Source organism: Paroedura picta, chromosome 3 (assembly GCF_049243985.1).
Source record: "Paroedura picta isolate Pp20150507F chromosome 3, Ppicta_v3.0, whole genome shotgun sequence".
Taxonomy (NCBI): Eukaryota; Metazoa; Chordata; class Lepidosauria; order Squamata; family Gekkonidae; genus Paroedura; species Paroedura picta.
Window position 1 is genome coordinate 154641872 of NC_135371.1, and position 27940 is coordinate 154669811.

General features: G+C 49.2%; 1 protein-coding gene across 3 annotated transcripts; it reads right to left on the reverse strand.

Annotated features, from left to right (window-relative positions):
- Positions 1-407: 407 nt before the first annotated feature.
- TROAP (trophinin associated protein) lies at positions 408-27546 on the reverse strand. Of its 3 annotated transcripts, none has more exons than XM_077328781.1 (17): positions 27408-27546; positions 21925-22122; positions 19793-19979; positions 19196-19353; positions 17742-17823; positions 17235-17323; positions 14376-14497; positions 13977-14020; positions 12585-12736; positions 11281-11374; positions 11038-11162; positions 10369-10458; positions 9117-9194; positions 7635-7733; positions 5004-5316; positions 3570-3769; positions 408-844 (listed from the first exon to the last, which is right to left on the reverse strand). In XM_077328781.1, exons 2-17 carry the CDS (start codon positions 22075-22077, stop codon positions 779-781), a joined length of 2052 nt encoding a protein of 683 aa, XP_077184896.1. In that variant the 5' UTR covers positions 22078-22122; positions 27408-27546; the 3' UTR covers positions 408-778. The 3 variants fall into 3 exon arrangements, with proteins under 3 accessions (XP_077184896.1, XP_077184895.1, XP_077184897.1); XM_077328780.1 differs by having other exon boundaries at positions 12585-12739; XM_077328782.1 differs by lacking the exon at positions 9117-9194 and having other exon boundaries at positions 12585-12739.
- Between the last annotated feature and the right edge of the window lie 394 nt (positions 27547-27940).

Below are 27940 nucleotides of genomic sequence, written 5' to 3' on the forward strand. Positions count from 1 at the left end.
CCACTGGACTCGGCTCCTCGCTTCCTCCTCAGTAGACCCAAAGCCCTGCTGAACTTACTGCCAGCCCAGGGCTCGCAAGCCGTTTGCTCACTGCCTAATCTTATGTTCTCTGGCCTGCTTTTCGTTCTGGACTTCAACCAAGTTCCTTCCCAAACTCAAGGGACAGGAAGCCCCCATTCTTCTTCAAGGCACGGCCTCTTTCCTGGGGTAAGGCCCGTGGCTGCCCTACAGGAATAGGGTGAGGCATATATTAAAATAAAGCTTGGTCTAGAGCTTCTTATGAACTCACGTGAGTTGAAGAAACCCCTGCTCAGCTGTAAAAGGGGCATGTCTTCCATCAGGCCAAGGAAGCCAGGAAACAGATACATGAATCATCAGCTCAGTCTTATTAGCAAAGAACACCGTGATTCTTTTTGTAACAGTTAAATTTTTATTTGTGTCTTCTGAAAATAAGCTTTTTACAACGCTACCGTTAGACACGGGGCTAGTTGTCCTGCCTCCTCTCCCCAGGGGCAGAGTCTCTCTCACAACCAACAACTGCCCTTTCTACAGGACCCTAAATGCTTTCATCAGACGGGAGAAGGCATTTCGGTCCCTGGCTCTCCCGCCCCAAAAAAGGGAATCAAGTCACGGAGATTTGGAATCCCAGGGAGAATTGTTGGCAGGGAGGAAGGTTCCAAGGGCAGCGGAACTACAGGGAGGACCCTTCAACCTGGCGAATCGGTGAGGAGGCACAGTCCTGGTGCTGGTGGTCCCACCTTGTCCCGAACTCAGGCCATCATAGGGGTGGAGCCCTCTCTGCTTCCGTGAATGGAGACCGAGGTGAAGAGATGGGGATAAAGTGCTGGTGGGTGAAGAGAAGAAGCAGTCACTGAGATGCCAGATTTAACAGGCTCAAACACCTGTTCCTCTCTGCATACCTAAAAAGGGGATGGTCCACAAGACGCTGAAGCAGGATGCCCAGGCAGCACACTCTGGACCTCCCACTTTTTCTTAGTGAATGCCATGCCTCACCTGGGTCAAATAAAATGGTCCTCATGCTTTGGCCTCTGACTCCCCCATCTCCATTGCCCCACCGTGCCAATGCTGCTACTCTGTTTACCTGCAGCTAGTTCATGGTGGCACAAGGTTAGAAAGACAAAGGGCAGCGTCTTCTTTTATGTCCTTGCTGCCCTGAGCTGTGTTACACTGTTGCTGTCAAAAGGGCAGCTTGAAATATGGTTTTGTCATACTAAAAAGAGGTGTGACTTGAGGGTGCACGTTGGCAAAAAAGAGAGGCTCATTGACGCATCTAGGGATGTGCTGTCCAGAGGCATGCTCACAAAAAGCATGGGCTTCCTGCTAGTGTGAGGGAGTGTTAGAAGCTGCTGGGACTACCTTCTTGAATATCACCACAGAAATACAGGAAAAGTCTACTTCTCATCTGTGTTCACAGTTTTGGGCACCTCAGTTGGAGAGGGATGTAGACAAACTGGAGCGTGTCCAGAGGAGGGCAACAAAGATGGTGAGGGGTTTGGAGACGTATGAGGAAAAGTTGGAGGAGCTTAGTCTGTTTAGCTTGGAGAGAAGACGACTGAGAGGGGATCTGATAACCATCTTCAAGTATTTAAAAGGCTGCCATATGGAGGATGGAGCAGAGTTGTTCTCTCTTGCCCCAGAGGGACAGACCAGAACCAATGGGATGAAATTAATTCAAAAGAAATTCTGTCTAAACATCCAGAAGAAGTTCCTGACAGTTAGAGCGGTTTCTCAGTGGAACAGGCTTCCTTGGGAGGTGGTGGGTTCTCCATCTCCATCTTTGGAAATTTGTAAACAGAGGCTGGATAGCCATCTGACAGAGAGGCTGATTCTGTAAAGACTCAAGGGGGTGGCAGGTGACAGTGGATGAGCGATAGGGATGTGAGTGTCCTGCACAGTACAGCAGATTGGACTAGATGACCTATGAGGTCCCTTTCCAACTCCATGATTCTATGGTTCTATGATGTACTAGGGTAGCACCACACCACTCCAACACCATCTTCTACCCAAGTTTCAAGAGGCCTGCACACTGTCCTCCTAATTACATACCTTTAAGTCTAACGCAGTGGTCCCCAACCTGCGGTCCGCAGCCCGGTGCTGGGCCGCGGTTCCCTCTCCTCGCCCCCCCCCCACAGTAAAAAACTTCCCAGGCCGCAAGCTTGTGGCCCGGGAAGCTTCTTACTGTGGGAGGGCGGGGAGAAGGAATCAGGGCCACGCCGCACATGCATGCTGCGCGGCCGCAATCGCGCATGCGTGAAAGTACCGCGCACGCGCGATTTTGGCCGCGCGTCCATGATGCGCGGCCGCGGCCACACATGCAAGATGCGCGGGCGCGGCCGTCGCCCTGCCGGTCCCCAGCCAAAAAAAGGTTGGGGACCACTGGTCTAACGGACACATGTGGGAATGTCATCCAGTGGGAGAACATTTTAATCTTCTAGGACATTCTGCTGCAGACCTAAGAGTGGCAGTTTTCCTGCAGTGAAGCTTCAGAGGGAGATTGCAAGGTGAAACTGCTGAACTAGAATTCATTTAGTAGGACAGGGGTAGTCAACCTGTGGTCCTCCAGATGTCCGTGGACTACAATTCCCATGAGCCTCTGCCAGTTTTTGCTGGCAGGGGCTCATGAGAGGTTGACTACCCCTGGCTTAGGACCATGAACTCCCCACCTGACCTTGGCTGAATAGGTGACACAGGATTCTTATCTCATTACAGATGTTCATTTTCTGTGTTCGCCAGTTCTGCTCATCTCCTAGCTCTAACCAAGCTGATTCTGCTTTGCATTTTCTCTACGAATCCTGACTCCACTTGGTCCTCCCAACCCTCTGACAAGCATAACGGCTAAAGAATCTTCATTCTATTTATATCTGATGAAGCAAGCCTTGGCTCACAATGAGTTTTGGAAAGTTGTGTTTGTCTTTAAGGAGCTACTAGGCTTGAGTTTTGTTCTCCTGGTACTATTACTAGATCCTGCTACCCACCCGCAACCGTATCTCTACCTGTGACTTTTTGAATGAAAGGAGAAATTTTGCAGGTCCACACGATAGGTCCACACAGCTGACATCTGTGCTCCATTCCGTTAAAGGCTCCTAAATCTAGCCTAGCATAACAGGGTGTTCATGCTCTAATTCCTTCCTAATTCACTCCTCCCAGGCTAATGACTAATGTTCAGGTAAGGAAGTGTAGCCTATTGCTCTAAGTCAGGGGTAGTCAAAACTGCAGCCCTCCAGATGTCCATGGACTACAATTCCCATGAGCCCCTGCCAGCGTTCGCTGGCAGGGGCTCATGGGAATTGTAGTCCATGGACATCTGGAGGGCCGCAGTTTTGACTACCCCTGCTGTAAGTGGACCCATTTATCGAGCAGCCAGAACTACCAAGATGTGCCACTTCCATAAGCCACTCCCATCGTCTGTCACGTGGCCCCATGAAATACCACAGTGAATTCCTACTTGGAAAGTAGCTGCCTGTTATCTACCTGAAGGCTCCCCATGCTGGAGCAAAGTAGCTCCATTGTTGCACAGGCTGGAGAGCATCAAGGGGCTTCCAGCTTACCATAGCATCTTGAGCATCCAGCAGTTTCGCTACAGGCTCCTTGCACCGTGGCGCTAAAGGCTGGGTGAAGGGGGTGACGCGGGATGTATAGAAGGCACACTCGTCGTTCAGGCAGTCCTCGTGGAAACGCTGAGCTGCCTCCAGCAGATCTTCCAGACGTCGCTTGAAATGGGCCACGGAGAAAGAGGCAGCAGTAACTCCTAGACATGGGAGAGAACAGAGCGTGAACGCCACACCATGGAAGGCCAGGCTGTGCTGATGTCAGGGGCACCTACACTTTGCTCCCCATACTTCCTTAGCAGTCTCCACTCTATACTAGATGACCTGGGGAAAGACAGTCCTCTTCTCTCTCCCTCTCGCTTCTGGGGATCTCTTCCTCAGCCTTACAGGAAAAATTCAAAATTTTGGAGAGCATTGTCTGTGTGGGGGGGGGGGGGACTATGAGACACAGCCTCCTGGAATTAGTTAAATGCTTTAGTACACAAGGTGCTTTCTAAGAACTATTATGAGGGTTTTCATGAAAGACAAGAGATCACCACATTTGGATAATGCTAGCTCATATGTATGCAGTAGATATATCTACCTAAACTTCTGTACGCTGCCTTTCCTCATGGTTTACGGAGGCTTCAAAACATAGAAACATTTTCAGTTAAAACCAAATAACACAAGCCCCAATTATGCAGTGTCAAGGATACACTTAGTTTTCCCCCTCGCCATTACAAAGGCATGCATGATAAACAGCTGGAGGTCAGGGTTCACTTTGCAATTGGCGCATCTGGATCCTCCATACTGTAGACCAAAATAATTCCGCTTATTATAAAACTTCCACTCTCAGCTGTTCCCCCTTGCTTCTCAGAGGGCAAAAACCCAAGATACCCATATCAATTTGCAGCTCTCTCTATTTGCAGGTTTTAGAGAAAACTAGGGCTTCCAGTGCTCCAAAGTATAACAGCACGTTTTTATATGCAACCGTGTCAATTATGCACTTTATACTGTTCAATAAATTGCACTCTTATAGAGCCCAGACCATTTATCATTTCAACCACACGGGAGGGAACTACCTGGCTCAGGGCTTCCACCCAGTGAGCTTCCTGGTTGAGCAGACTCAGAATCCAGAGCCTCCTGGACTGGAGGTTAAACACCACATAGGGAGGAAAAAGTCATCCTCCAAGACAGTGGCCCTTTTGTAACATTAGATTTAGGTATGCATATATATTTGCCTGCAAACAAGACCCAATGTTCCTGCCTAGGGGCCTCTCAAGCTTTGTTTGGATAGTAGTTGCAATATGTTTGGCCCTTCTTGGCCACCACCAAGAGAGTAACAAAGCTTCTTGGGGAGGGAAATTCTGGGCTACATTCCATGCAGGCTGTGGAGAATACTCTAGCCTTCCCTCACCCTCCTGAGTTCCTTCCAGGCGACCCAGCCAGGCTTACCTGTACTGTCAGCGCAGGATGGAGAAGGCCCGAGAGAGCACACGGACGGGCCGGAACAGACCGGCTGTGAGCTGGCGGAGGTGAGGGTCGTGTTGGGCACAGCTGCCACAGCAGCAACTGAGACAGCTGCCTGCTTGCCAAGCTCTGGGGTAGCCGCCTGTGAAGGCGTGGTGACGAGGTCAGGCTCAGGAGCCTCTGAAGCAGGGGAGCAGTGAACCACCAACAGTTTGTGCAGTTCTCCCAGCGAGGGGGTCACCTCATCGACACCACCGTCAACTTCCTGCTGCAGGAGCCGGGCCAGGAACTCAATACGCTGGAAGCGGGACAGCGAGAAGAGCAGCCGTTAACTTTTGACCAACCTCAGGCTTAGCTTTGCTCCCTGCAGCTGCCAAATAAGCCGACTAGCCCAAGCTCATGAGAACTTGGAAGCGAGGCGGGGTCATCCACAGTCAGTACTAGAATGGGAGACCACCAAGGAAGACTGGGGTTCTTGCACAGAGGATGGCAATGGCAAACCACCTCTGCTCCTCCCGTATCACAGGAAAGCCCTCCACGGCCTTAGGGTTGCCACGGCTTAGCTGCAATATGGTGGCAGCGCACTATAGTTATTTGCTTGCTACAAGACATCTTGAAGTTATGCACCCCCTGCCTACTGTGAATCTCTTGTCTTAACCAGAGAATCCTTCTGTCTCTAAACCTCCCCACACTCCAACAACTAGGATATTCACTGATAGTTGGCATGATTGCAACTTCTTTCCTAGCCATTCTCAGACCAGGATATTTTAAAGCAAGGGCTGAAGGGAGAGGAGTCACAGGAGGGAACAGGACACCGAGGTGGGGAGGTAGCAAGGCTACTCCTCTGCAACCTGGAAAGCTAGATGGGCTTGCTCTGAAGAAACACACCTCTCCTTTCTGAATGAACTCTGTGCCAGGATTTAATCCATTCAATAATTATGCAGTTGTATGGCCTTCCTGAAAATCTTTGGACCTCTAGGACATATTTAGAGAGCCAGCGTGATTTAATAGTTAGGAGCAGAAGACTGCTCTAATCTGGGAAAAGCAGGTTTGAGTCCCATTCCTCCACCTGCAGCCAGCTGGCTGACCTTGGGCTTGTCATAGTGCTGTTCTCAGAAAGCAGTTCTCTCAAAGCTCACTCAGCCCCACCTACCTCACAGGGTGTCCGTTATGGGGAGAGGAAAGGTGTCTGTTGTGGGGAGACAGTGCTTGAAAGGCACTTTGGGACTCCTCTGCATAATGAAAACCAAGGTATAAGAAGCAAGCTCTTCGTCCAACAAAACCAAATGTGAAGAGTTCAGATCCCACACAATCTGTTATGGCCTTTCTAAATGCTAGCATGTTGAAATGACAGCGTCATCCTTCAGCCTGGGCATTTTGCAGTTTTTCCAGCTGGGTAGGGGCCGCTCAGGGCACACCTGCACAGCAGGGCCCCAATGGCCATCAAGGCACTCAAGCAAGCCTTGAGGCTGTACAGGAGGAAGGTGAACAGACTCCAATTGTCCCCCCACGCCCCACTGCAAAGCTTGATCCAAACAACTCCTGCATTTGCTTGCAGAAAAGCCACACCTGGTCCTGCTTGCTCCTGGCTGAAGCCCTCTAGGAAGCTGGTTCCCCCTGGCCGGACTCTGCCCTCTTGTGCCTTTACAGCCAATGAGTCACCCAAGAAGACGACGACGAGCTGGGGGTTTTGTACCCCGTTCTTCAGTACCCAAAGGAGTCTCAAAGGGGCTTATAATCGCCTTCCCTTCCTCTCTCCTCAACAGACACCCTGTGAGGTAGGCGAGGCTGAGAGAGCTCTGAGAAAACTGGGACTGGCCCAAGGTCACCCAGCTGGTTGCATGTGGAGGAGGAGCAGGGAATCAAACCCAGTTCCCCAGATTAGAGGTCACTGCTCAACCACTACACCACACTGGCTTATGGACCTCGTGCATCTTTAAATTCCCCATTTTAAGCATCAGTTACCAACAGAATGCCTTCCTCCCTTACTGAAGGGCCAGGAAAAGTGGCTCCAAAAGAGATTTTTAACCAGCGCGTGTCAAATGTCCAGCACCCTATACTCCGACTCCATAAAAATCTTGTGCAGTTTTTGCAGGGTCTCATCTTGTGAACAGTCACCAATTAGTTTCGGGTGTTCTCCTTCCTTCCCACTGCAAGGAGCGAGATTAAGGCAAGGGCTGGGTTATTCTGCAAGGAGCTCCATCGTGGCCGTGCAGAGCACAGAAACAACACGTTCAACTGAGGAGACAGGTTTGTTTACCAGCAATTCAGACATGGACAGATCACTCTGTCTGGTGCCAGGTGCGGTCTAGTACAGGGCTTGCTTTGCAGGCAGGACACGATCTTCCCCTAACTTCCTCCCACTTACAAGTCTGCTTTACTGCCTAGACCCATTCTTCTAACCCTTCATCTGGAATCAAGAACCTTCATGAACCCAGCCCTCTCCCCTCCACCCAGCAATGACTCTTTGCTTATGGATCTAGGCTTCCCAGCAAGCTTAACTCTGCAGGAGAGGCCTGGCAGCTACTTAATTCTCATGCTGGGGGCCAACAGCTACCAGAAAAGAACAGTCCCCTGCTGCCCACTCAAGCCAGGCCCCTGCTGCCCATTCCATACCTGGAGCTTCCCCATGCCCGAGGGGATGACACGAGTAGGGGGCACTTTCTTTGCCGATGCCTCTAGACCATCGTTAAAGAGGCGCACTGCAATCTTCTCCTGTGGGGAAAGGAAGAGGTCAGGCTGGCAGCCTGGTGTCCCCCCCCCCATTCAGCTGACATCACAAATGGAATGTGAACAAGGAAGACGAGGGAGAAAGCAAAGCATCCCCTTCCTCGCCTAGAAACTGCCTGCTGATCTTGACAAGTGCCGATTAGAGAGCCAGGGAGGTGCAGTGGTTGCAGGGCCAGGATAGAAACTGGAAGGACAAGGTTCAAATCCCCATTCTGCCATGGAAACCTGATTAGGTGATCTTGGGCCAACTGCACAGTCCATCTACCCTACCTCACAGGGTTGTTTTGGGGATAAAATGGAAGAGGAAAATGATGTAAGTTGCATTGGGTCCCCGGATCAAGGAAGAAAAGCAGGGTACAAATTAAATAAATGCAGCTTATAAAAGCCCACCGGCTAAACCACAAGTCAGAATTCTGCATAAATTTAATCTCTGCTATCCAGATGACATTTTAAATTACAATAGGAAATCATAAACCGCCAATGATCTATCAGCAGAAAGGCTACTCCAGCCAGACCTGCTCTGACTTCTGCAGATGGAGCAGTTTTGTACCTTGAATGCTCACTTTGGTTAAATATAATTCTTTTAAAAATTAACAGATCCTTTTCTGGGAATAGATCAGGTATACCTTCTCGAGGCTTTGCAGAAGGCAGGCAGGGGAAGGGATTTCACAGTATTCTGACCTCAGTTTCCTCAGGTCTCCACAGGCAGTTTTTGCAAGCGTAATGCTGCAGACACCTCTCAGTGTACATTAAATAAAGGTAAAGGTATCCCCTGTGCAAGCACCGAGTCATGTCTGACCCTTGGGGTAACGCCCTCCAGCGTTTTCATGGCAGACTCAATACGGGGTGGTTTGCCAGTGCCTTCCCCAGTCATTACCATTTACCCCCAGCAAGCTGGGTACTCATTTTACCGACCTCAGAAGGATGGAAGGCTGAGTTGACCTTGAGCCGGCTGCTGGATCAGACTCCCAGCCTCATGGTCAGAGCTCCAGACAGCATGTCTGCTGCTTACCACTCTGCACCACAAGAGGCTCATACATTAAATAAGCCCCAACAAATCACACCCACAACTGAAAAGGTTTGGCCAACGCAGGCCGTGGAAGAAAGCCGGAGTGCCTGGACTACTGCCAGATCTGTCCAGGTATCAGCGTTTCGAGGTCTGCTTTTCACTTCCCTTTTGGCAGCAAACAACTCCCACAGTTTTTAAAGGATTTGTCATAGCACTCCCAGAAAGAGTTAACAGCCACCCAGAAGCTTCATAAAAGGCCTTCTTAGATGGAAGCTCAAACAACACGCTCAAGCCAACATGCAGAGTCACCAAGAGAAGCACACTTGAAAGCATCAACCCAGTTCCACCTGGACACTCACCCAGCGTACAGGACTCCCATCTTTTCTGGAGCTGACAAGGCCCGTACATCGTGGGGTGACCCCACCCATCCACTTAGTCTGGAAAGGACAAGAGGACGTGGGTCAATGTTTTGTGTGCCAACGTTAACTTGGGGCCAGGTCTTGGAGGACAGAGAGCCTTGGCTGCTGCCAAGACTCTCTACCCTCCACGACCTGGCCTTTCAGGCCTGTCACCCCTGCCTGGTCTAGACCTAAGGCCCAACCATCACATAGCCCAAGATTGCTTCCTAAGTCCTGCCATCAAATATTCCTTTAGTGAAGGTAACAAGACGCAAGTTCCAGGAGCCTGTTCCACTATGTGCTCATACAACATTGGAAGTGACACATACGGCCTCGAAGTCAACCATGAGGAAGCTCCCCGTACAATGCGAGTGACTTCTCAAATTGCAAAAAAAAAAAAACAAACCCTGCATTAAAAGCATACCCGTAATAAATGTTCTGTTTCATGAGCTGCCACTCTCTAAACCGGGGGTAGTCAAAACTGCATCTCTCCAGATGTCCATGGACTACAATTCCCATGAGCCGCTGCCAGCAAACACTGGCAGGGGCTCATGGGAATTGTAGTCCATGGACATCTGGAGGGCTGCAGTTTGACTACCCCTGCTCTTAACTATCAGAGATATAAACAAGAAGCAGATATGGAATTTAACTTTTGTACACTGACCTGGTCTCGGCCAGGCAGATTCAGGATTTTGCACATCATGGCAAGTGAGAGCACTGCTCTGACCCCCCATCGTGGCATGAACATCAAATTGCCCCCCACAATAGAAAAACTTCCAGAGAACATCAAATATGACTCTACGTCAGAGATCATTATCACTGCACTGATGACACTGCGGAATGGAATTCTGATTGTGAGATGTAATTTTAATGGTTTTTAATGTTTTTAATTAGTTTATATGATCGTTATTCCTATTGACGTATTCCACCCTGAGCCGGTGCGGAAGGGCGGTATGTTAATCACATAAATATAACTATAATTATAAACCCTAATCCCCTGCAGGCCGTGCCCCCCCCCTTAAAGGAATCAGTACCATCAAGGGGGAACTGAAGACCTCAGAATGCAGATTTCCTCCCTTAACCTACTTGTCACACAGCAGCCGCTTCCTGCCATCACTAAGCAACATTTAGGCCTTTTAATGGGCCTTTTAAATGCTTTTTAGCAAAGGAGGACTTGGCCTCTCAAAACTCTGTGGTCCGTCCACAAACCCACCTGTGGCGTCTCTGTCAGGCACTGGATAGCTGGCCGCTTAGCAGTGCAAGAGGAGGGAAGTGCACGGTTACATCTCCATGGGTTGAAATGCTGAACCAAAAAGGAGAAAATACTCAGAACACCGCCTTGTGTGTGTGTGGGGGGGGGGGGGTGTTTGTTTGCTTTTTCGGTGGTGGCGGAGTACAGAAAGAGGCAAGGCTTCAAGAATGAAACAAAGGGCATTCTGGCTAATGACAGCCACCCAATGAGTATCTATGACTGCCCTGGCCAGTAAGAGAGTGGTAGCATTCGGACGGCAACATGCCCATCTCAGAAGATCCAGATACCTGCTCCTGGGAACTCACCTTGGATAAGAGCCATGACTCAGAGGGGGGGGGTGGAAAGGGGACTTCAGCTTTCCCCACATCACCCCCACTGCTTCCCCGACCCCAAAATGACAGCTTGGATGCTATTGGAGGGAGCTGCATGTATACTGATGAACTGCATGTGTAGCCCCTGCAAATGGGGAAAGTAAACCTTCCACACCAGGGCCATTTTGGGCCAGGAAATGGAACAGCAGGGAGCTGACCCCCTCCCTCCCACCCACCCTGCAACCCCAGTTTGAGCACAGCCTGTGGGGCCAAGCCACTCCCCCCCCCCCCCACCATATCTTCTTCCCCAGGCACAAACCGTGGATTGCGGCTGCACGACAGGAACTCTCCTGGCCAGCCCACTCAGGGAGTAATCCGCCACAGAACACCTGTTGCCAGGTGTGACGGGCAGCTGCCCTCCGAAAGCCCCCGACTCCGCAAGACCTGCAAGGGGAAAAAGAAAGAAGTCAGAAAGTTTCAGGGGAAAACAATCCCCCCATATATCCCCTAAGAATAAACACGCCTCCTTAAATTCACACAGCAAGAGCTCTTTCGTTTGTACCTTTAAGGCCCTGGGTGGACCGGCAGGAGACACGGCCAAACTTTGCTGTTGGGGGAGCACTCATCCGGTAGCCTGGAAGAGATGCATTTTCATCCTAGTATAGGAGGGGGAAATAACTTATCAGTGCTTCCAGCTGTCAAGGGCAGCAAGCCACGTCCCGGAACGTTCCCCAAAGTCCTTTCCTAAAGCAGGCCTCTAAGCCTAGGCTCATGAGAAATGCCATTTCTTCTCTGCTCCTCTCGTCTTAGGCCTTCGGATGCCTCGCCTTACCTTTCTTTTAGGTACGCTGCTTTGAGAACAACCCTCACATCACAGCTTTTCAATAAGCAGAAGCTGCTTAGGAAGCTACTTGGTAGGGGAGCGGTGAAAGGCTGCCGTGTCCAGAAAACGGGGTGCCGGAGGGTGGGGGAGTCTGTGTGCACCGAGCACAGCGTCGCTGTACCTACACAATGTCTGGCCCTTGTGCCAAAACACAAGAGCAGCAAGACTGAGCCATCCCCGGACAAGTTTCCAGCTCCTTCAACCTTTCCTAGCTTCATGGTCTTTTTCCGGGGACTCTCGTCTGCTCATAATGTGACCAAGGTACGAGAGCCTCCACTTGGTCATTTTCACTGCAAGGGAGAGTTTGGGCTAGATTTGATCTAGAGGCCATTTATTTGCCCTTTTGGTGATCCACAACCCAAAATGGCCGGCGAACACTTCCAATCATGCCCCCCAGGCCCCCCAATTGATTCTCATGAGCCCCTCCTCTAAAGCAAACAGCATTCTAATGTTCACCTACAATATTTTTTAAGACCAAGGATGCTTCTAACACTCAGAAGCCATCCTTTTGACAACATCTGTGAGTTGACAGCTGGAAACCAGCTGGAGACTTTTCCAGGCAAGGTTGCCTACACCCCCTACCCCTGCAAAATCTCCATTCCACTGTTCTATAACAAATTCAGCCACTTAAGAGGAAGCCATGCTCCACACTGACATTCCTAGTTCACACTCAGTAGCCTGTTAGAAGGCCCTTGTAGGAGTGCTCCATTCCCAGAAGCTGGATCAAGCTAGCTGCCACCTTTAACCCAGTTCCCGTACCCAGTGGTTATGGGTCCTAAGCTTATGGCTGCCACAGTTCCTTGCCTACTTAGCCACAGATCACACCACAAGAAGCAGATGAGGGAGATGATATGTCCACCCTGCAGAAGTCTAGGACAGGACTTGGGCTCTGCAGACGTTCAGCCCCTTGTTGGGGTGACCACAGGAACATGCCGAGAGATAATTCATAGACATCCAGAACTCTGTTGCTGAATGCTGCTCACCCTGATGCTGCCACAAATGGGCGGCTTTCGAACGTCTTTTATCGGGACCCGCCTGGCCAGACTCAGCTTGCTGCCAGTCCCAAGGGCTGAATGGCTCACTCCGATGTTCATCAAGATGCTGGCTTTGGCAGCTGGATCTGGTACAAACTCTTCTTCTGGAACACCAAGAGAAGAAGTTTATCACGGACGGCCATTAGCCAACCTATTCAGGCTCCGCACCAAACCGAATCAAGAGCTGCATTCAAAAGAAGGCTTCCAAGGCTGTGCTTAAACATTACTGAATGGTGCTCTATTTGCATGCTTCAAGCTGAAGTGCTCATGACTTTTCTGTAGCCATTGAATGGTAATAGAACAGAATCTTCAATTAAAGAGAAAGAGAGAGAAAATAAGCTTCATCCCAGGGTTACTGAAATGCAAATGAACTCTAACAATCCATTTTTAATTGATATCTACAAGCAAGTCTTTGTGCCAAGATTCTACACCTAAGAGATACAAAAAACAATCAGGCAGCTTGTTTCAGTATAAATACAGAAAACACAAAGAATCCTGAACAGGGCCTGAATAAAGTACAATAAATATAACTAGTAGAACAATGAAAAGAGATGACTGTTCTGTTTTTCTTTTTTTCTAATTTATTTGTAATCTTCGCCAAAGCACTGTCCGGTACCAACCATTTTCAAAATATGTTCCTCAGTGGCAAAGGCATCAGAAGAGGTCTAGTAGACCCTGAAGTATTTCAAACAGTGAACACTAGGGTTGCACGCTTCAGCGCACCACGGCACGGTGAGGAGGGGTGGCGGCGGAGACACACCAGCTGGCGGCCACACACAGAGCTCGGTGCCTGCATGTGGCTGCCGGCTAGCACACCACCACTGCCGTCACCCCTCCACTCCACACCGCTGGCCACCTACACACTGCTTAAGGCTTCGGTGATCACCGAGGCGGCCAAACTGCACCAAAGCACACAACCCTAGAATGCTCTGTTTCTACTTAGGGTGTTTGCCATTCTGAAAGCGGTTCCCCCCTTGGGAACAGAACTTTGGAAAATCATAAGTCATGGTTTGTAGGTATTTTTCATGATACCAACTTTGAGAACTTAAGCGTGCACTGTTTGAAGTTTACTCCAGGGTCTACTAGACCTCTCCTGAAGTCTTTGCCACTGAGGAAAATATTTTGAAAGCGGTTGTTACCGGGCGGCGCTTTGATGAAGACTACAAATAAATCAGAAAAAAGAAAAACAGACAAGAGTCAACTTTTTTCATTGGTTTACTAGTTATATTTATTGGACTTCATTCAGCCCCTGTTCAGAATTCTTTGTGCTTTCAGGATTCTTCACCAAGCAGATATGGTGAATCATGTATCTAAACAGCAGACAAAAACACTGCTACTCACCTGTCCGTGAGGCTCTTGGGGTCACCTGACTGCCAGTTGTGTCGCTAGTTGAGAACAGACAGCAAGACACAATTACAAAACAGGGTGGGATGAAGGGGAGGGGTCCAAGCCTCCTCCTCAGTATGCAGCAAGAACTAGCCTCCAGTATCCTTTTATGCTGCAGGGGATCCACCCAATTGCCACCAGTAATGAATACCTCCATCTGGAAAACAATCTGACACAAGCTGGCTGAGGCTCCCTAGATTAGGAAGAATTGGGAAGCAATAAAAGAAGGCAGACCAGGAGTCAGGCGGGGATTCTCCCCCATCCTGATGAGTTTGGAAAACCATGGTAACAGACCTCAAAATGAATTATGAGTTCAACTGAAGTCCCCTCCCCTCATTGTTCAGTTCACCTCACCTTTGCTTCCCATTAGCAGCCTCAGTGTTGCTGCTCAGACATTCCATCTTGGGCCTGGCAGCTGAATCCTGACACTTCCCTGCTTGCAGGTTCTCCATTGGTTGGTTGTCCTTTGCCTCCACCTGATGCAGAAGTCAGACAGTCAGAGAAGCAAGGGGGCTGCCGCTTACAAGCACTATTCTGGGGGACAGAAGGACCAGCCCAGGTGGGACTGCCTTCACAGGGCAAGGCAGTCCCACAGAGAAGTGTGCCAACTGGACAAAGGGGTACCAAACAGATTTGGGACCATTAGCTTAGGCATAGCTATCCCCAGATTTCACCATCACTAGAGGTGAAGATTGTTTATATTTGTAGTTTTCTGTTTAATTTGTAGGAGAACTTTCTGGAAAAAACGAAATTGGGAGGGGAAGATTTGAATTTACACAGTGCTTCTTTATCAAACCTAAACTTACCTTACTGCTTTAAACTTACTTTACGGCTTGGTGGGTGGATAACTTGGGCTTGAAACTGGGGTCACTGTGGGTGGGTAGGTAATTGTGAGTTCCTGCATTGTGCAACGGGTTGGAATAGATGACCCCAGTCCAAGTCTTATGATTCGACTAGGGGCCAAGCCCATTGTATTCAGGAATACAACGGGCAGTAGATTAGGGGGGGTGGAGCGGAAGAACTCTGCGGACAGCCTCCACCTCCCCTCGGGACCTGGAAAAGCTTCAGGCAGCTGTTATGGAATTCACCAGCAGGGGCAGCTCTCACGCAGCAAGGATCTGCAGCCTCTGAGCCTCAAAAGGAACTGGAAGGAGGAGGGGGTGGTCAGGTGGGGGACGGAAGGCAATTGGCTGGCCTCTGGACAGACAGGCAAGCCAGTTGGAAGAGAAGGCACTCAGGGGCGGGTCAGCCACCCTGAGTGGGTATTAAGCGTTGAGTGGCACTTAAACCATGAGACACACTCCTCCTCCAAGCCCTTATCAGAAATATATTATGTGGATGGATGATTCTAACAGTATACATGCGTTATAAACTTAGGTAGCATGTAAATGGCATATTTAAACAATAGTAATGTTGCCTTCATTTTCTGTAATCAAAATCAAAAACACCCACAGTACTAAAGAGATTGCAACTTGCTATGCTGCCCTAGCTAATGAATCTGAGCTTTTGCCAATGGAAATAAAAAGCTAAAGATAACCAGACTCAGAAACAGTTTTTTACACTATTAGTAGTGTATTGTCACATATCGCGTTCACTATGGACAACATTTGTCACATTTAAACATATGCTTGAAAATATCTCACATAAGTTCACTATACTCAAGAGTCACCATTACCTAACGCTACAGATGGATTTTTAAAAAATGCAAACGTGCTAAACTTCATGAAAGAGTGAAGCAACATCTTTAAAAAGGATTTCAGTCATTCCTAAAGAGGAAGTCTTCCAGGGGAGTTTCTCCGTGCCACGAAGTTCTCAGTCAGAAAAGAAGAAAGCCTTTCTGAATCCCCCTCCTCCAAATATTTGTCTCTCTAGATGGAGTCACAAAGAACCACTTAAAAAAAAAACTGCACTCCTGGATAGTGAATAAAGAAATATTTTTAAATACGTCGGTAGAAGCCTCCGTTCTCTCAAGCCCTCACCCAATTTCCGTGTTACCCACTATGGCCAGAGGCCTAAGACAGGAACTGACTGTGGTATTGACACACCTGCTCCTCCAAGACAGGGAAAATCAGGAGACAGAAGAGCAATGGATTCAAGACACACACAGGGAGAGCACAGACATGCAGAACCACCACGCAGAACTAGCTTGGGATCATAACCCTCCACCTTGCTAATAGTACGAATGGAGGGTTACTCTGAACCAGCATTGGAATGGAGACACACTATGTGACTCTGAAAGAAGACGGTATCCACTGAGCATAGCTGCTGTTAAGGGCAAGGGAGCCTTACTTAGCAACAGCTGTAAGCAGAGACCAGCAGCCCCAAAGCAAACTTTTAAAGAAGCATTAGTCTCAAAGAGCCAAACTAAACACAGCAATGGTCACAGGTCCACCCCATAGCGGCCAATGTCAGTTTAGAAGCAGATTAGAGATAGAGATGATGGAGACGGAGACGGAGACGGAGACGGAGACGGAGACGGAGACGGAGACGGAGACGGAGACGGAGACGGAGACGGAGACGGAGACGGAGACAGAACCAACAGTTCCACGGGGCCTGCAAAAGGGAGCTCCTCCACCAGGCATTTGGTTGAGGTCAACCCAAGCCATCGCTTCCAATGGGCCCCCAACCCCCCCCCCCCCCACCACTACGACTTGACACTAATCGGCCTTACCCACAGGGTCCCAGTAAGAGTTGAGCTGAGGGTCTTGCAGTTTCTATTTTCTAATGTTATTGTTATGATCATGTTAAGTTATGATTGTTATAATGTTATTACTGTTATCACCTGTTGCCGTATGTTATCTGTATCTTTTCCTGTTTCCTGTAAACCGCCCTGAGCCCTTGGGGAGGGCGGTATATAAATATAATTAATTAATTAATAGATATTGCTGTGAGCTCCAATTCAGATCAGATACAAGGCAGCTCCAAGATGTTCTTGTCATCTGCACCCCTCTCCCAGGCCTTTTCGGGGGCTAAAACTGCCATGGGGGGGGGGGAATGAGAGCTCCTGGGTCCACCACACACCCAATTGGGATTAGAGCCTCCCATCAATTTTTGAAGGACGACAGCTGCTTCCAAAATGGCATTGGTAGCTGTGGGATGAATCCGAGGCTGCCCAGCCTTTTAAAAGTCATCCCACCCACCCCCAACCCCGCATTTCTCCTCAACACTGCCATCTGCTGGTCAGCAAACAAGGAACAATGACCTGCCACTCACCCGAGGACCCAGGTTCCCAAGGGTGGTAGACAGTGCCTTCAGCTGCTGGGCATTCAGTGCCAGACTACCGGATTGAGGGCGATCCACATCTGTCGTGGGGAGGAGATGGAGGGACAGAAGAGGAGGAGGAAGGTTCTTCAGTTTCACTTCCACAACCCTCAGAGCAGCTTAGGGGCTTCTACTGAGTTGCAACACCGAAGATGCCGCAGGGAGACCTAGGGCAGGGGTAGTCAACTTGTGGTCCTCCAGATGTCCATGGACTACAATTCCCATGAGCCCCTGCCAGCATTTGCTGGCAGGGGCTCATGGGAATTGTAGTCCATGGACATCTGGAGGACCACAAGTTGGCTACCCCTGCTATAAGGCAGCAAACGCTGGCAGGGGCTCATGGGAATTGTAGTCCATGAACATCTGGAGGACCCCAGGTTGACTCTCCCTGACCTAGGGCACTATTCAGCCCAGCCACCCCACCCCCGAACATCCAGAAGAAATCCCAGGCTTCGGTACCTTTTGATGCGGATCTGGAAAGATGGGACGGGCGGACAGGATTCACTGCAGTAGCTCCTAAATACAGGGAGCCTCGGCCTATCTACAGGGAAATCAGAGGTGTTGAGTGCAAAAAACACCACCTCTAGAAAAGAGCCCCCCCTCCAGTTTCTTTGCTCCTGTTCCAAGGACCAGACTAGAAAGGAGGACAGAGAATCCATTTGCGTAAAGATTATGGTTTTCATATCTCCTTTACTACAGCTGCTCTGTCAGCATGCTCTGGCCCTGCACATGATGCTCAGCAAATGTTAGCACAGCTTCCTTTCTGTTCATCATGGTGGTTGTTCTTACCATTGAGTGAAACAAGGAAGCTGTCAGTGGTTTCTTATGCTGTAGGAGACAAACCTGGCTCAAGGGGGGCAGCGGCCAGGCACAAGAACACCCTGTAACAGCAGCATGAGCATCATCTACCTTTGTCACATTCCTTAAGGCAGAGGGGAAGCCTGTGAGACAATGTTCTCCAGCCCTTCCAGACACAGGACCCCACCCTGCCTAGGTGCCACTTAAGCTGCAAGCATTTGACAGAAGCCAGGTGACATCAGAGCCTTGCGACAGAATGACAATGAGCCAGAACTATGACTTCACCTGTATCAAGGCCAGAACCATGGGAGCAAGAGAGTGAAGGATCAGAAACACACAGCCTTTCTCAAGCTTTTTACCATCGAGAGACCCCCGAAACGTTTTTCAGGCTTCAAGAAACCCCAGAAGTGGCGGGATTATGCAGCATATGGTTGGGAAGCATAGCTGTGGACATGCCCACCCAAGGCCCCTCCCCTTCCCACCCCCTCCAGGCCCATCATTGGCCATTTTGGGAGAGGGGGGGCGGGGCAACATAACCATATATGGTCACATTTCTTGATAAACGTTTAACAGAAGAAAATTAAATCTACAAAAAAATTAATTAACTCCTACCCATTCAGCAAACCCTTCCAAGACCATCATGAAACCCTGGCTGAGAAAGCCTGCATCAGAAACATGGACCACAGTGCAGATCAAGTCAAACAGCCATGGAAAAACTCTCTCCGCCACCAAGGGACTTACTTCTTTGCCAGGCTGTCCTGTTGCTTTTTCCAGCATAAAAGAAAAGCAACAAAATCGAGACCAGGGGTGGGCAAACTGTGGCCTTCCAGATGTCCGTGGACTACAATTCCCATGGGCCCCTGCCAGCAAATGCTGGCAGGGGCTCATGGGCATTGTAGTCCACGGACATCTGGAGGGCCACAGTTTGCCCACCCCTGGTCTAGACCCTCTAAAGCCAGAAAAGTAATGGTGGCTCCATAAGGGCTTGTAAGCCACTTGGGAGTCACAAAGCATAGCCTGAAGACCACTGCTGTTCTCCAAGTCAACTTGACTGACAAGTGAACATCACACAAAATACACACATAGCTGCACCCATGCACATCGAGGAGACTTACCCCACTGCTGGCTGAACATACTCTATTCCCATGCAGAGGCATCCGCCGGGCCAGGCTGGGCTTGTGGGTTGCACTGACCACAAGGTTAGAGAGCCCTGTGTTGGACAAGATGCTGGCAAGGGCTTCGGCGTCAGGCACAAACTCCACTGCTTTGGCTTCTATGAGAGAGAACACAGCCTCATATGAGTAGCACAGGGAGCTGCACAAAAGCCCCGGCAACTAAATGCTTTAGGGTGGTTAGGGCTGATCCTGCATAGAGCAGGGGGTTGGACTAGATGGCCTGCATGGCCCCTTCCAACTCTATGATTCTAAACACAGGTGCCTAGGAACCGGAAATTGAATCCCAGCCCTGCCTGGAGATGTCCTCAAAACTGGATGGTGGGAAGAGATGGAAGCTCTCCAGCTCAGCCCCATCAAGCAAATCAGTCCCACTTACAGACTCACATCCGAGAATGTTGAAGCCACGGAGGGGAGGGGTTTCCCCGCCTTTGGGAGGAATACAAAGTTCACAGATTTCACGGGAACAATTCAACAAATGTTATGATTAATCAAAATTCAGCATGCTTCACTGTTTTAAGAACATAAAGGGACTGATACCTTTGCCACTTGCATTTCCACCTTCCAGGACATTCCGCTGACCAGAGACGCTCAGCTGCATCTCCCCTAGAGGCTCTCTGGGACAGCCCTTGGAGAGCAGCCCGGCTGCTGGTTCCAGAACTGGAACGCCGACAGAAGACGCCTTGGACATCTTGAGCCCTTTGGTCTTCACAGCGGACGAGTGTGCCTGGAGAGCACAACAAGAGGAGTTTACTCAGACCGGTTGTATGTCTCAAGATTATGTCCCCATTCAATAAAGGGCAGCCAAAATACGAAAGGGGACACACCAGTCCAAAGCTGTCCAAAGATCCAAAGTTCCCCGATGGATGTAATCCTCATCACAGCAAAAGCCTGGGGAATATAGACCCACACTCAAATACCCACTGCAGGCTGTAGTGATAACGGATGGTGTCCTCTAATCTGGAGAATTGGATTTGATCCCCCACTCCTTCACATGCAGCCAGCTGGCTGACCTTGGGTCACCCAGTTCTCTCAGAGCTCTCTCAGCCTCACCTGCCTCACAGGGTGTCTGTTGTGGGGGGCAGGAAGGAAAGGTGAATGTAAGCTGCTTTGAGACTCCTTCAGGCAGGGAAAAGCTAAAAACCAGCTGTTCTCCCTGCTGTGGAAACTTACTGGGTGACCTTGGATTAGTTACTCTTTTAGCCTCACCTACCTCACAGTTGTTGTGAGGATAAAAAGGAGGAGAGAACAACGTTGTGAACCACTTAATTGGGGCGAAAGGTTAAGTAATAAAAGCAGAGGAAACAGAACGCTTACACAGTGCCCCCTGCATGGAAACACCGATTCCAAAGAACAAGTCTAGAAGTGACACTCAACCAGTGTCTCAGGAGCCCTAAGTGGTTCTTTGACTTGCCACCTCTGGCTCTTTGGAGCGCCACTGTCCTCTGCAGCACCTGCCCCATGTTCCAGGAGCATCGGCTAGGCCCTTGCCTGGAAGGGTTTGTGGTTTGCGAGTGGATCCCACCTTGCAACAGGGGCCACTGCAGGACCAGCGCATCCCTCCCTGAGACACAGGCCTTCTTCTGCCAGGGATGGAAGCCAACGCAGCTGTTTGGGCTGATGTGACCTGCCCTTGTGGCTCTCTGTGAGCCGCAGCGTGAGCACCACTGAAGCATCTGTTTTGTCATAGTCCCCAATAACTTTTGGACAGGGCTGGCTGCGAGACTGATCCAAGCGCACGGTATCCATTCATTCATCAAGCACTGTCAGGCAACCTGCACAGTAATCAATACATTCATCCAACAGTGTCAGAGAACCGTCAAGAATTTATACCATTAATCACCTAACAAAATAGTTATGCTAAATACAAAAAAAGTCTCATAGCAACCAACTTAAGGGGGCTCTCTGAAAACCAGCCGGCCACCCTCTGGGCTCAGGTTACGGGCCTGAGCGACCAAACCGGAAGGAAACGAGAGGCACTGAGTCTAGGAGCTGAACAGCAAGCTAAGCTTTTGCACACAACCTTCCCAGGCCCACTGTGAGGACTTTTCACTGAGACTTGCATTGAGAACTCCGTGCCAAGCATGTGGGGCCCCTGATTGAGATCAGGATGGTGGTACACAGAGGGAAAGGTCCTCAGGCTCCTCTGTCCCAGGCCATTTTATTGGCCTGAAAAGTCCCCCAAACTCTGCTATTTGCTCTTCTGGGAGCTACTGGGGCACACACAGGTTTCCTCCAAGGAGCAAGCAGCGTTCAGGTTGGGAGAACAATGCAGGGGGAAGCTGAAGTCCCTTTCCCCCTGCATGCTGCAATCCTTATCTGGATGGGACCCTCACGCACTTGGGAACCAAGATCCCAGCAGGGACTCACAGTGAGTAGGGAACGCAGACATAGCCCATGGCAAAACTTCCTGCATAACTAGGTTCTCGAAAACACAGAAATCACAAGACATGCTTTTTAAGAGCTATAACCCTGATATAGGGGTCCATCTCCCAGTCTTCAGCAGATGTTTAGCAGGTAGATTATGCTTTTACTAGCAACCACAAGAGCCTGGCATTCCTTTTTCTTTTTACAGTGCATGACTGGGAGGCTGTCGTGAACCTTATGCATCGCACAGGTATTGTAGAGCCATCCCATGACAGAACAAGCCAGGGGGTCACTGCTTCGCTCACCTGCGGCAGCTGCTTCGGCTCTGATGGAAGCTGGCTTTTTGAGAGAATTGGGATCTTGCTGCTGCTGAAGGGACGCTCTTTCGGCCCCAGCTCCACATACTGGCCTGGAAGGGGCGGGACCCCTTGTGTGTTTTCCTTCCCGGTCAGAGCCATTTAGAACGGTGGTCTCCGTCTCTCCGTAGAATCCTCTGCCGATATCTGTGCACAGAAGAAATATAGATTCTGTGACCAAGCAATGGAATTAAAAAAAAAAAAAGAACAAAGCAGCCCTGGTTCATGATAAGCACAGGCAGCCAACAACGTGTTCTCCACGAGGGTTTGGTACCCTTTCATTAAAAATGTGTCCCTGGAAGGCATCACCCCTGTAGGCTTTTCAGGGCACAAGACATTCAGAGGTGGTTTGCCATTGCCTGCCTCTGCATGGACATCGTGGACTTCCTTGGTAGTCTGCTGCCCAAGAACTAAGAAGAAGGAAGAGTTAGTTCTTATATGTTGCTTTTCCCTACCAGAAGGAGTCTCAAAGCGGCTTACAGTCGCCTTCCCTTTCCTCTCCCCACAACAGACACCCTGTGAGGTGGTTGAGGCTGAGAGAGCCCTGATATCACTGCTCGGTCAGAACAGCTTTATCAGTGCCGTGGCGAGCCCAAGGTCACCCAGCTGGCTGCATGTGGTGGAGTGCAGAATCGAACCCGGCATGCCAGATTAGAAGTCTGCACTCCTAACCACGACACCAAACAAGGCCAACCTTCCTTAGCTGCCAAGATCTATCAAAGGCAGGCTTGCCAGGGCCATACAGATGAGGTTGGCCCAAAACATACTAATCTTCATGCAACCAGTTATCCTGATTGTAACCCTGACCAGTAGACAATGCAGGTGAATTTCTAGGACTCCCTTACCCCCAGGCCTTTGTCTTAAGACCAGTCTCAGGCATGAAGCAAGCCCACATTATGTGTGTGTGTATAGGGGGTGCTTATCAGCTCTATCAGGATCATACAGAGCTGGAAGAGACCACAAAGGGCCATCCAGTCCAACCCCCCACCTTCTCGCACTCCTGAAAGGTGTTCATCCAATTTCTTCCTAAAAACATCTGAAGGAGACTTCACCACCCTCCAAGGTAATGCATTCCAACTAGGAAGAGCCCTCACCCTCATAAAATGCTTTATAATATTTAAGTAGATCCTTCTTTCCCACAATTTGCACCAAATATGGACAATAGCAACCTGATTCTACAAGAGATATGAAAAAAATATGGGGGAGGGGATTTGGAAACATTCTCAAAAGTTTTTTGTTTGTTTGTTTGTTTTAATCCATCCATGGCTTTTGTCCAGCTTTTCCATTGGGAAATTTGGAGGAACACTGGAAAACAACCTCCCATGAAATGTTTTCTCTTCAAATGAATGAAATGCTTTTTAAGACACCGAGTTTCCCTCTTAAGATATATAGCACGAAAAGATCTGAGAACTCTATTGAATTTTTGCCATTGGAAAAACTGGGATATATTAGGGAATACTGGACAAAGAAGTTTCTTTCCTTCTCTCCAGAATAAATGAAATGCTATTAAATACAAGGTTTTACTTGTGTTATATACTTTATATCCTAACCTTATGTAATGACAACTGTATATGCCAATAAAGATAGTATGGAAAAAAAATATGTAAGACAGGCTACAGAATTTGTAAATAATAATTCCTAAGTAGATATAGACAATGTGCTTTCATGAATACTCAAACCCCCAAAAATTGGCAACAAGTAACATGCAATAATGTATTTAACGATAATCTATTAAAAAGTTCGGTGTTTTCAGTGCTAACTGAATATCTAAATATGCACATGGACAGAATAAACAATGATCCTTTAGAATCAGGAGTCGCAAGAGTATACTCAAAAGATAAAGCCATGCTTAATCTTTTTTTTTGCATTGCATTCACTTTAAGAAACTTGCCATTTTACTTCCTATTGGATACAACTAAACTCTACAGTGGTGTATTAGAAGCCCAAGGCTGCCACCTAGTGGCTATGACTAACAGCAATTAATCTGGCTAGTTCTTTGTGAAAGTACCATGAAGTCATCACAGACAAATTATACAGACTTTGTAGGGCTTTCAAGGCAAGAAAATGGCTTGCCCTTGCTTGCATAGTGATGTAGGTGGTCTCCCATCCAAGTATTTACCAGGACCATCCCTGTTCAGTGGTCAGATCTGATGAGAACCAGGTCACTGTCTACTTAGCAGAAATTATGTTCTGGCCTAAAACCTACACTGCCCTTTAAATGCTTCTAGGTCTGGGTCCAAGACAGCAAAGCCCTATCTTATTCTGTTAACTCATTTTAAGGATGTATTCTCAAGCTGAAAGTTCCCTAAATGGATCATTTAAAAGCCATTTATCACAACTTTTGAAATACTTGCACAACAATAAGATGCTTAACAGCACCAGTACTAATATATGCAGGTAAGTACCGCATCATGCCAATTTAAGAAAGCAAGGTATTAAAACTAGCTAAGCAATTTAGAAAGAAGGATATTAAAACAAACAGCATCTACAAATTTAAAAGCCAGGAGACAGCAAGAATTTTAAAACTGAAAGCCCAAATAAATGAAACAAGCTAATGCCAAAAACCGGGGATGCTCTCAGAATTCACACCAAATCACACAGTGGGAAGAATATTAGCCATTTCTTGAACCTGCAGATTTCTCCCTTCTTGTGCGAAGTGCAGTTAAGAAGCCCTAATTTGAACCATCGCTGGTTCTCCATGATAGACAATACAAGTATCCAAATGACTTCAAGCTCATTTACCCTCCCACAAATCAGGAATTTAAACCAGAAAGTGTAGTTTAGATATATTAGATATAAACAGAGATTATTCCAAGCAGCTTCATGGAACTGGAGTTTGGTTCAAAGCAGGAACCTTTAATCCCACCAGGCATAAGGAGGGATGGGGGGAGGGGGGGTTTACACAAAGAGATAAAAAATAAGCAATGTTCCTGCCTGATATGGCAAAGAGTGGGTTGGTGCTAATGAGTGAACTTAGCCTAAAAGCTCAGGCCAGCCAAACAGCTGTGAATAGGGCAATCTGCACCTGAGGGCCACCTAAACAATATGCATGTCTCTTAACTATTGGGCAGACTTGTACTTCAAAATGTTATTTTGTATAATACGGTTAATGCACATGGTGGTTTAGTGGAACAGCATAAGCATAGAGACTGCTCTGGATCCTAAACAGCTTACTGAGCCATAGCTTTCTCTGCACACAGCCTAAATTTTGGCAAAGCTGGAGAGAAAAATGCTGGAGACAAATGCAATGACATCTGCCTTGGTTAGGAAAGAGAAGATAAGTCAAAAGGCTACATGGGAGAAATGGTTTTAATAAAGGTTATCAGGGTGGGAGGAAGGAGGCGACAAGACCACACAAGCATTCCAGAGATGGCATTCTGGGCCTCAGGGCGAATGTCGGGAAGATGACCTCCTCAGGTAGATGATGGGATCAGAACAGAGGGGCAAACACTGCGCAGAAAGGAGAACACACGTATGGTTTCCTCCACCATTGCGAGGCTGCACTTTACAGTTTTTGAAATTAATTTTATGGAAATACATAAACGAGAGGGTTGGGAAGGGACTTCACATACTTACTCCATCTCCCCACTTGATAGCCCCAAAGTATTCCAGCATCTCACCTCTGGCTATCCCTCCCCCCTTGCCACCCTCCCCAACCCCAAGGCCCTTGTGAGGGTTTGGCCTCCATTTTCTCCTTGGCTGCTCCATCCTTCTTTTTCAGAGTGTTCCCTTGCCACCCACTCCACCTTCCTGTTTTTTTTCCACCCATTGCTTCAATGGGCACTTAGTATCTTGAGGGCCTGCAAGGTTTGTCCTTCTTTCACAACTTTTCAAGGACCCCTCCATCCCTCAGCTTCACTACCATTGTTCCCTTGCCAGGTTCTTGTTTCTCAGTAGTTTATTAGCAAAGACCTCGCCTTCCTTCTTCTGTGTTGCCTCTTGGCCAGATGATTTTGAGGCAGCCCCCTTTCCACACCCTGTCTTCTTACCAAAAACTTCCCCTCAAAACATACCCCATGCCATTGCCCAACTTTCGCCACATCGCTCATCCTACTTTTCAGCCTCTATTTTTTCTCCATCTATCATCTCATTTCAGCCGAAAAAGTAGGCCTGTCGGTAACAGTGGATTACTGACAGCTACTTTCAGCTGACAGAGTATTAACGTACATTCCACAGTACGACATCAGTGACAGGTTTCAGAGGCTTCACCACGGCCACAAAAATGCCTTGGCACATGACCATATAGCCCAGAAAATCAAATATAGAAGATGCTGTCCCTGACTTTTTACTCTCTGCTTCCCTTAAAAGCATCTCTTCCCTTGAAAGCCAGCCTAGTGGTTAGGAATGGCAGCCTCTAGTCTGGTTTGCCAGGTTAGACTCCCTGCTCCTCCACCTGCAGCCAGCTGGGTGACCTTGGTCTAGTCACAGTCCTGTTCTCACAGAGCAGCCCAGTCAGAGCTCTCCCAGCCCCACCTACCTCACAGGGTGCATGCTGTGGAGGGAACAAATGTATAGTCCAGTGGCACCTTCAAGACCAACAAATTTTTACACAAGGCATGCGCTTTTGTGTGCACGCACACTTCCTCAGATACATCATGTGGGGGGAGGAAGGGAAGGCAATTGTAAGCCGCTTGGAGACTCTTTCGGCCAGTGAAAGGTAGGGTACAAAAACCAGCTTCTCTTCTTCTTCTTCTCAAGCGACAGGAAGCATTACACCTGCCATCCCCAGTCCAGTTCTAGCAGCTAGGCTTCCTTGCCCACAGGACCACCGGCTTCCCTTTGCCCCTTCCCTTAACATCACAAACAAAGTCAGCCATGCTTCTCCCCAAGCTCTCTGCCTCTCTTCTCAACCCCAGCAGCAGCTCAGTTTCAGCGCCAGCCAGGTGGCCCTTTAGAGCAGGGGTAGCCAACCTGTGGTCCTCCAGATGTCCATGGACTACAATTCCCATGAGCCCCTACCAGCGTTTGCTGGCAGGGGCTCATGGGAATTATAGTCCATGGACATCTGGAGGACCACAGGTTGACTACCCCTGCTTTAGGACACAAACACACAGCATAGGGCGAGGGAGTTGTTAAATCTCTCGCACTGCAAACCGGAACAGAGTCACGCCTGTCTCAGCCCATGAAGACCCTCTGCTTAGGGTGCCAAGGGAAGCCTCTCGCTCCTGGGCAGCTTTTCCCTTAATTGGGGGGGGGGGTGTCCAAGCACAAAGGCGCGCGTCCTGTAAACTGCCCGGTACCCCAAAAACAACCCTGCCGAACCTCCCTGGGCGGGGGTCTCTCCCAGCCCCCGCGACCCTGAAGGCAGCCAGCCCTCGCTCAGCACCCAGAAGCAGCCGCAACGTCTCTTCTGCACCCCCCGCCCCCAAAGGCCACCCGGGCGACCAGCCACAGCCCCCCTGGCGCCCCCGGAGCGCCCCTTCCTCTCCCACCTGGCGCCTGGGCATCGCCAACGCACTCGCGGGCCAGCCAGACAGCCAGCCGCCCGGCCCAGCTTCTCCGGGCAGTTCATAAAACATCGGCAGGCGCTGATTGGGTGGTTCGCCGCCCCACGTGGCTCGGCGAGGGGGCGGAACTAGAACGTTAGGACGCGCTGCCCGGGGAGAGGGGCGGGCCGGAAGCGTCCCCGGGAACTGGGCAGGAAAGGAGCCGGGCCGGGGGGTCTCGCCTAACGCCTTGTGGCGTTTCAGAGACTGGCACCGTGGGATTCTTGCACAAGTTTCCGTACACTGGAGCTTTTCAGTCAGAAAGGAGAAAACTGTGCCTGGCGCTCTGGTGTATTGCATCCCTCGTTTGCTTGACCACTGAGGAAGGCTAGCCGGTGCAAACAGCGTCCTTCTTAGGCTTTATTGGGTGATTTTGTAAGGCTATTATTTAAGCCTAAAGTTGTTTTTAGTCACTTTGTAATAAATACATGTAATTTTTGTATATTTGAGCTTTTTTTTAACTTTCTCTGTGGAAATGC

Excerpts from the sequence above, each read along its gene's own strand:
- TROAP (XM_077328780.1), bottom strand. The coding sequence starts at position 22,077 with ATGGCTCTGACCGGGAAGGAAAACACACAAGGGGTCCCGCCCCTTCCA. Across the intron at positions 14,021-14,375 it reads GCTGCTAATGGGAAGCAAAG|CGACACAACTGGCAGTCAGG; the intron begins GTGAGGTGAACT and ends GTTCTCAACTAG. Across the intron at positions 11,163-11,280 it reads GTCCACCCAGGGCCTTAAAG|GTCTTGCGGAGTCGGGGGCT; the intron begins GTACAAACGAAA and ends TTCCCCTTGCAG.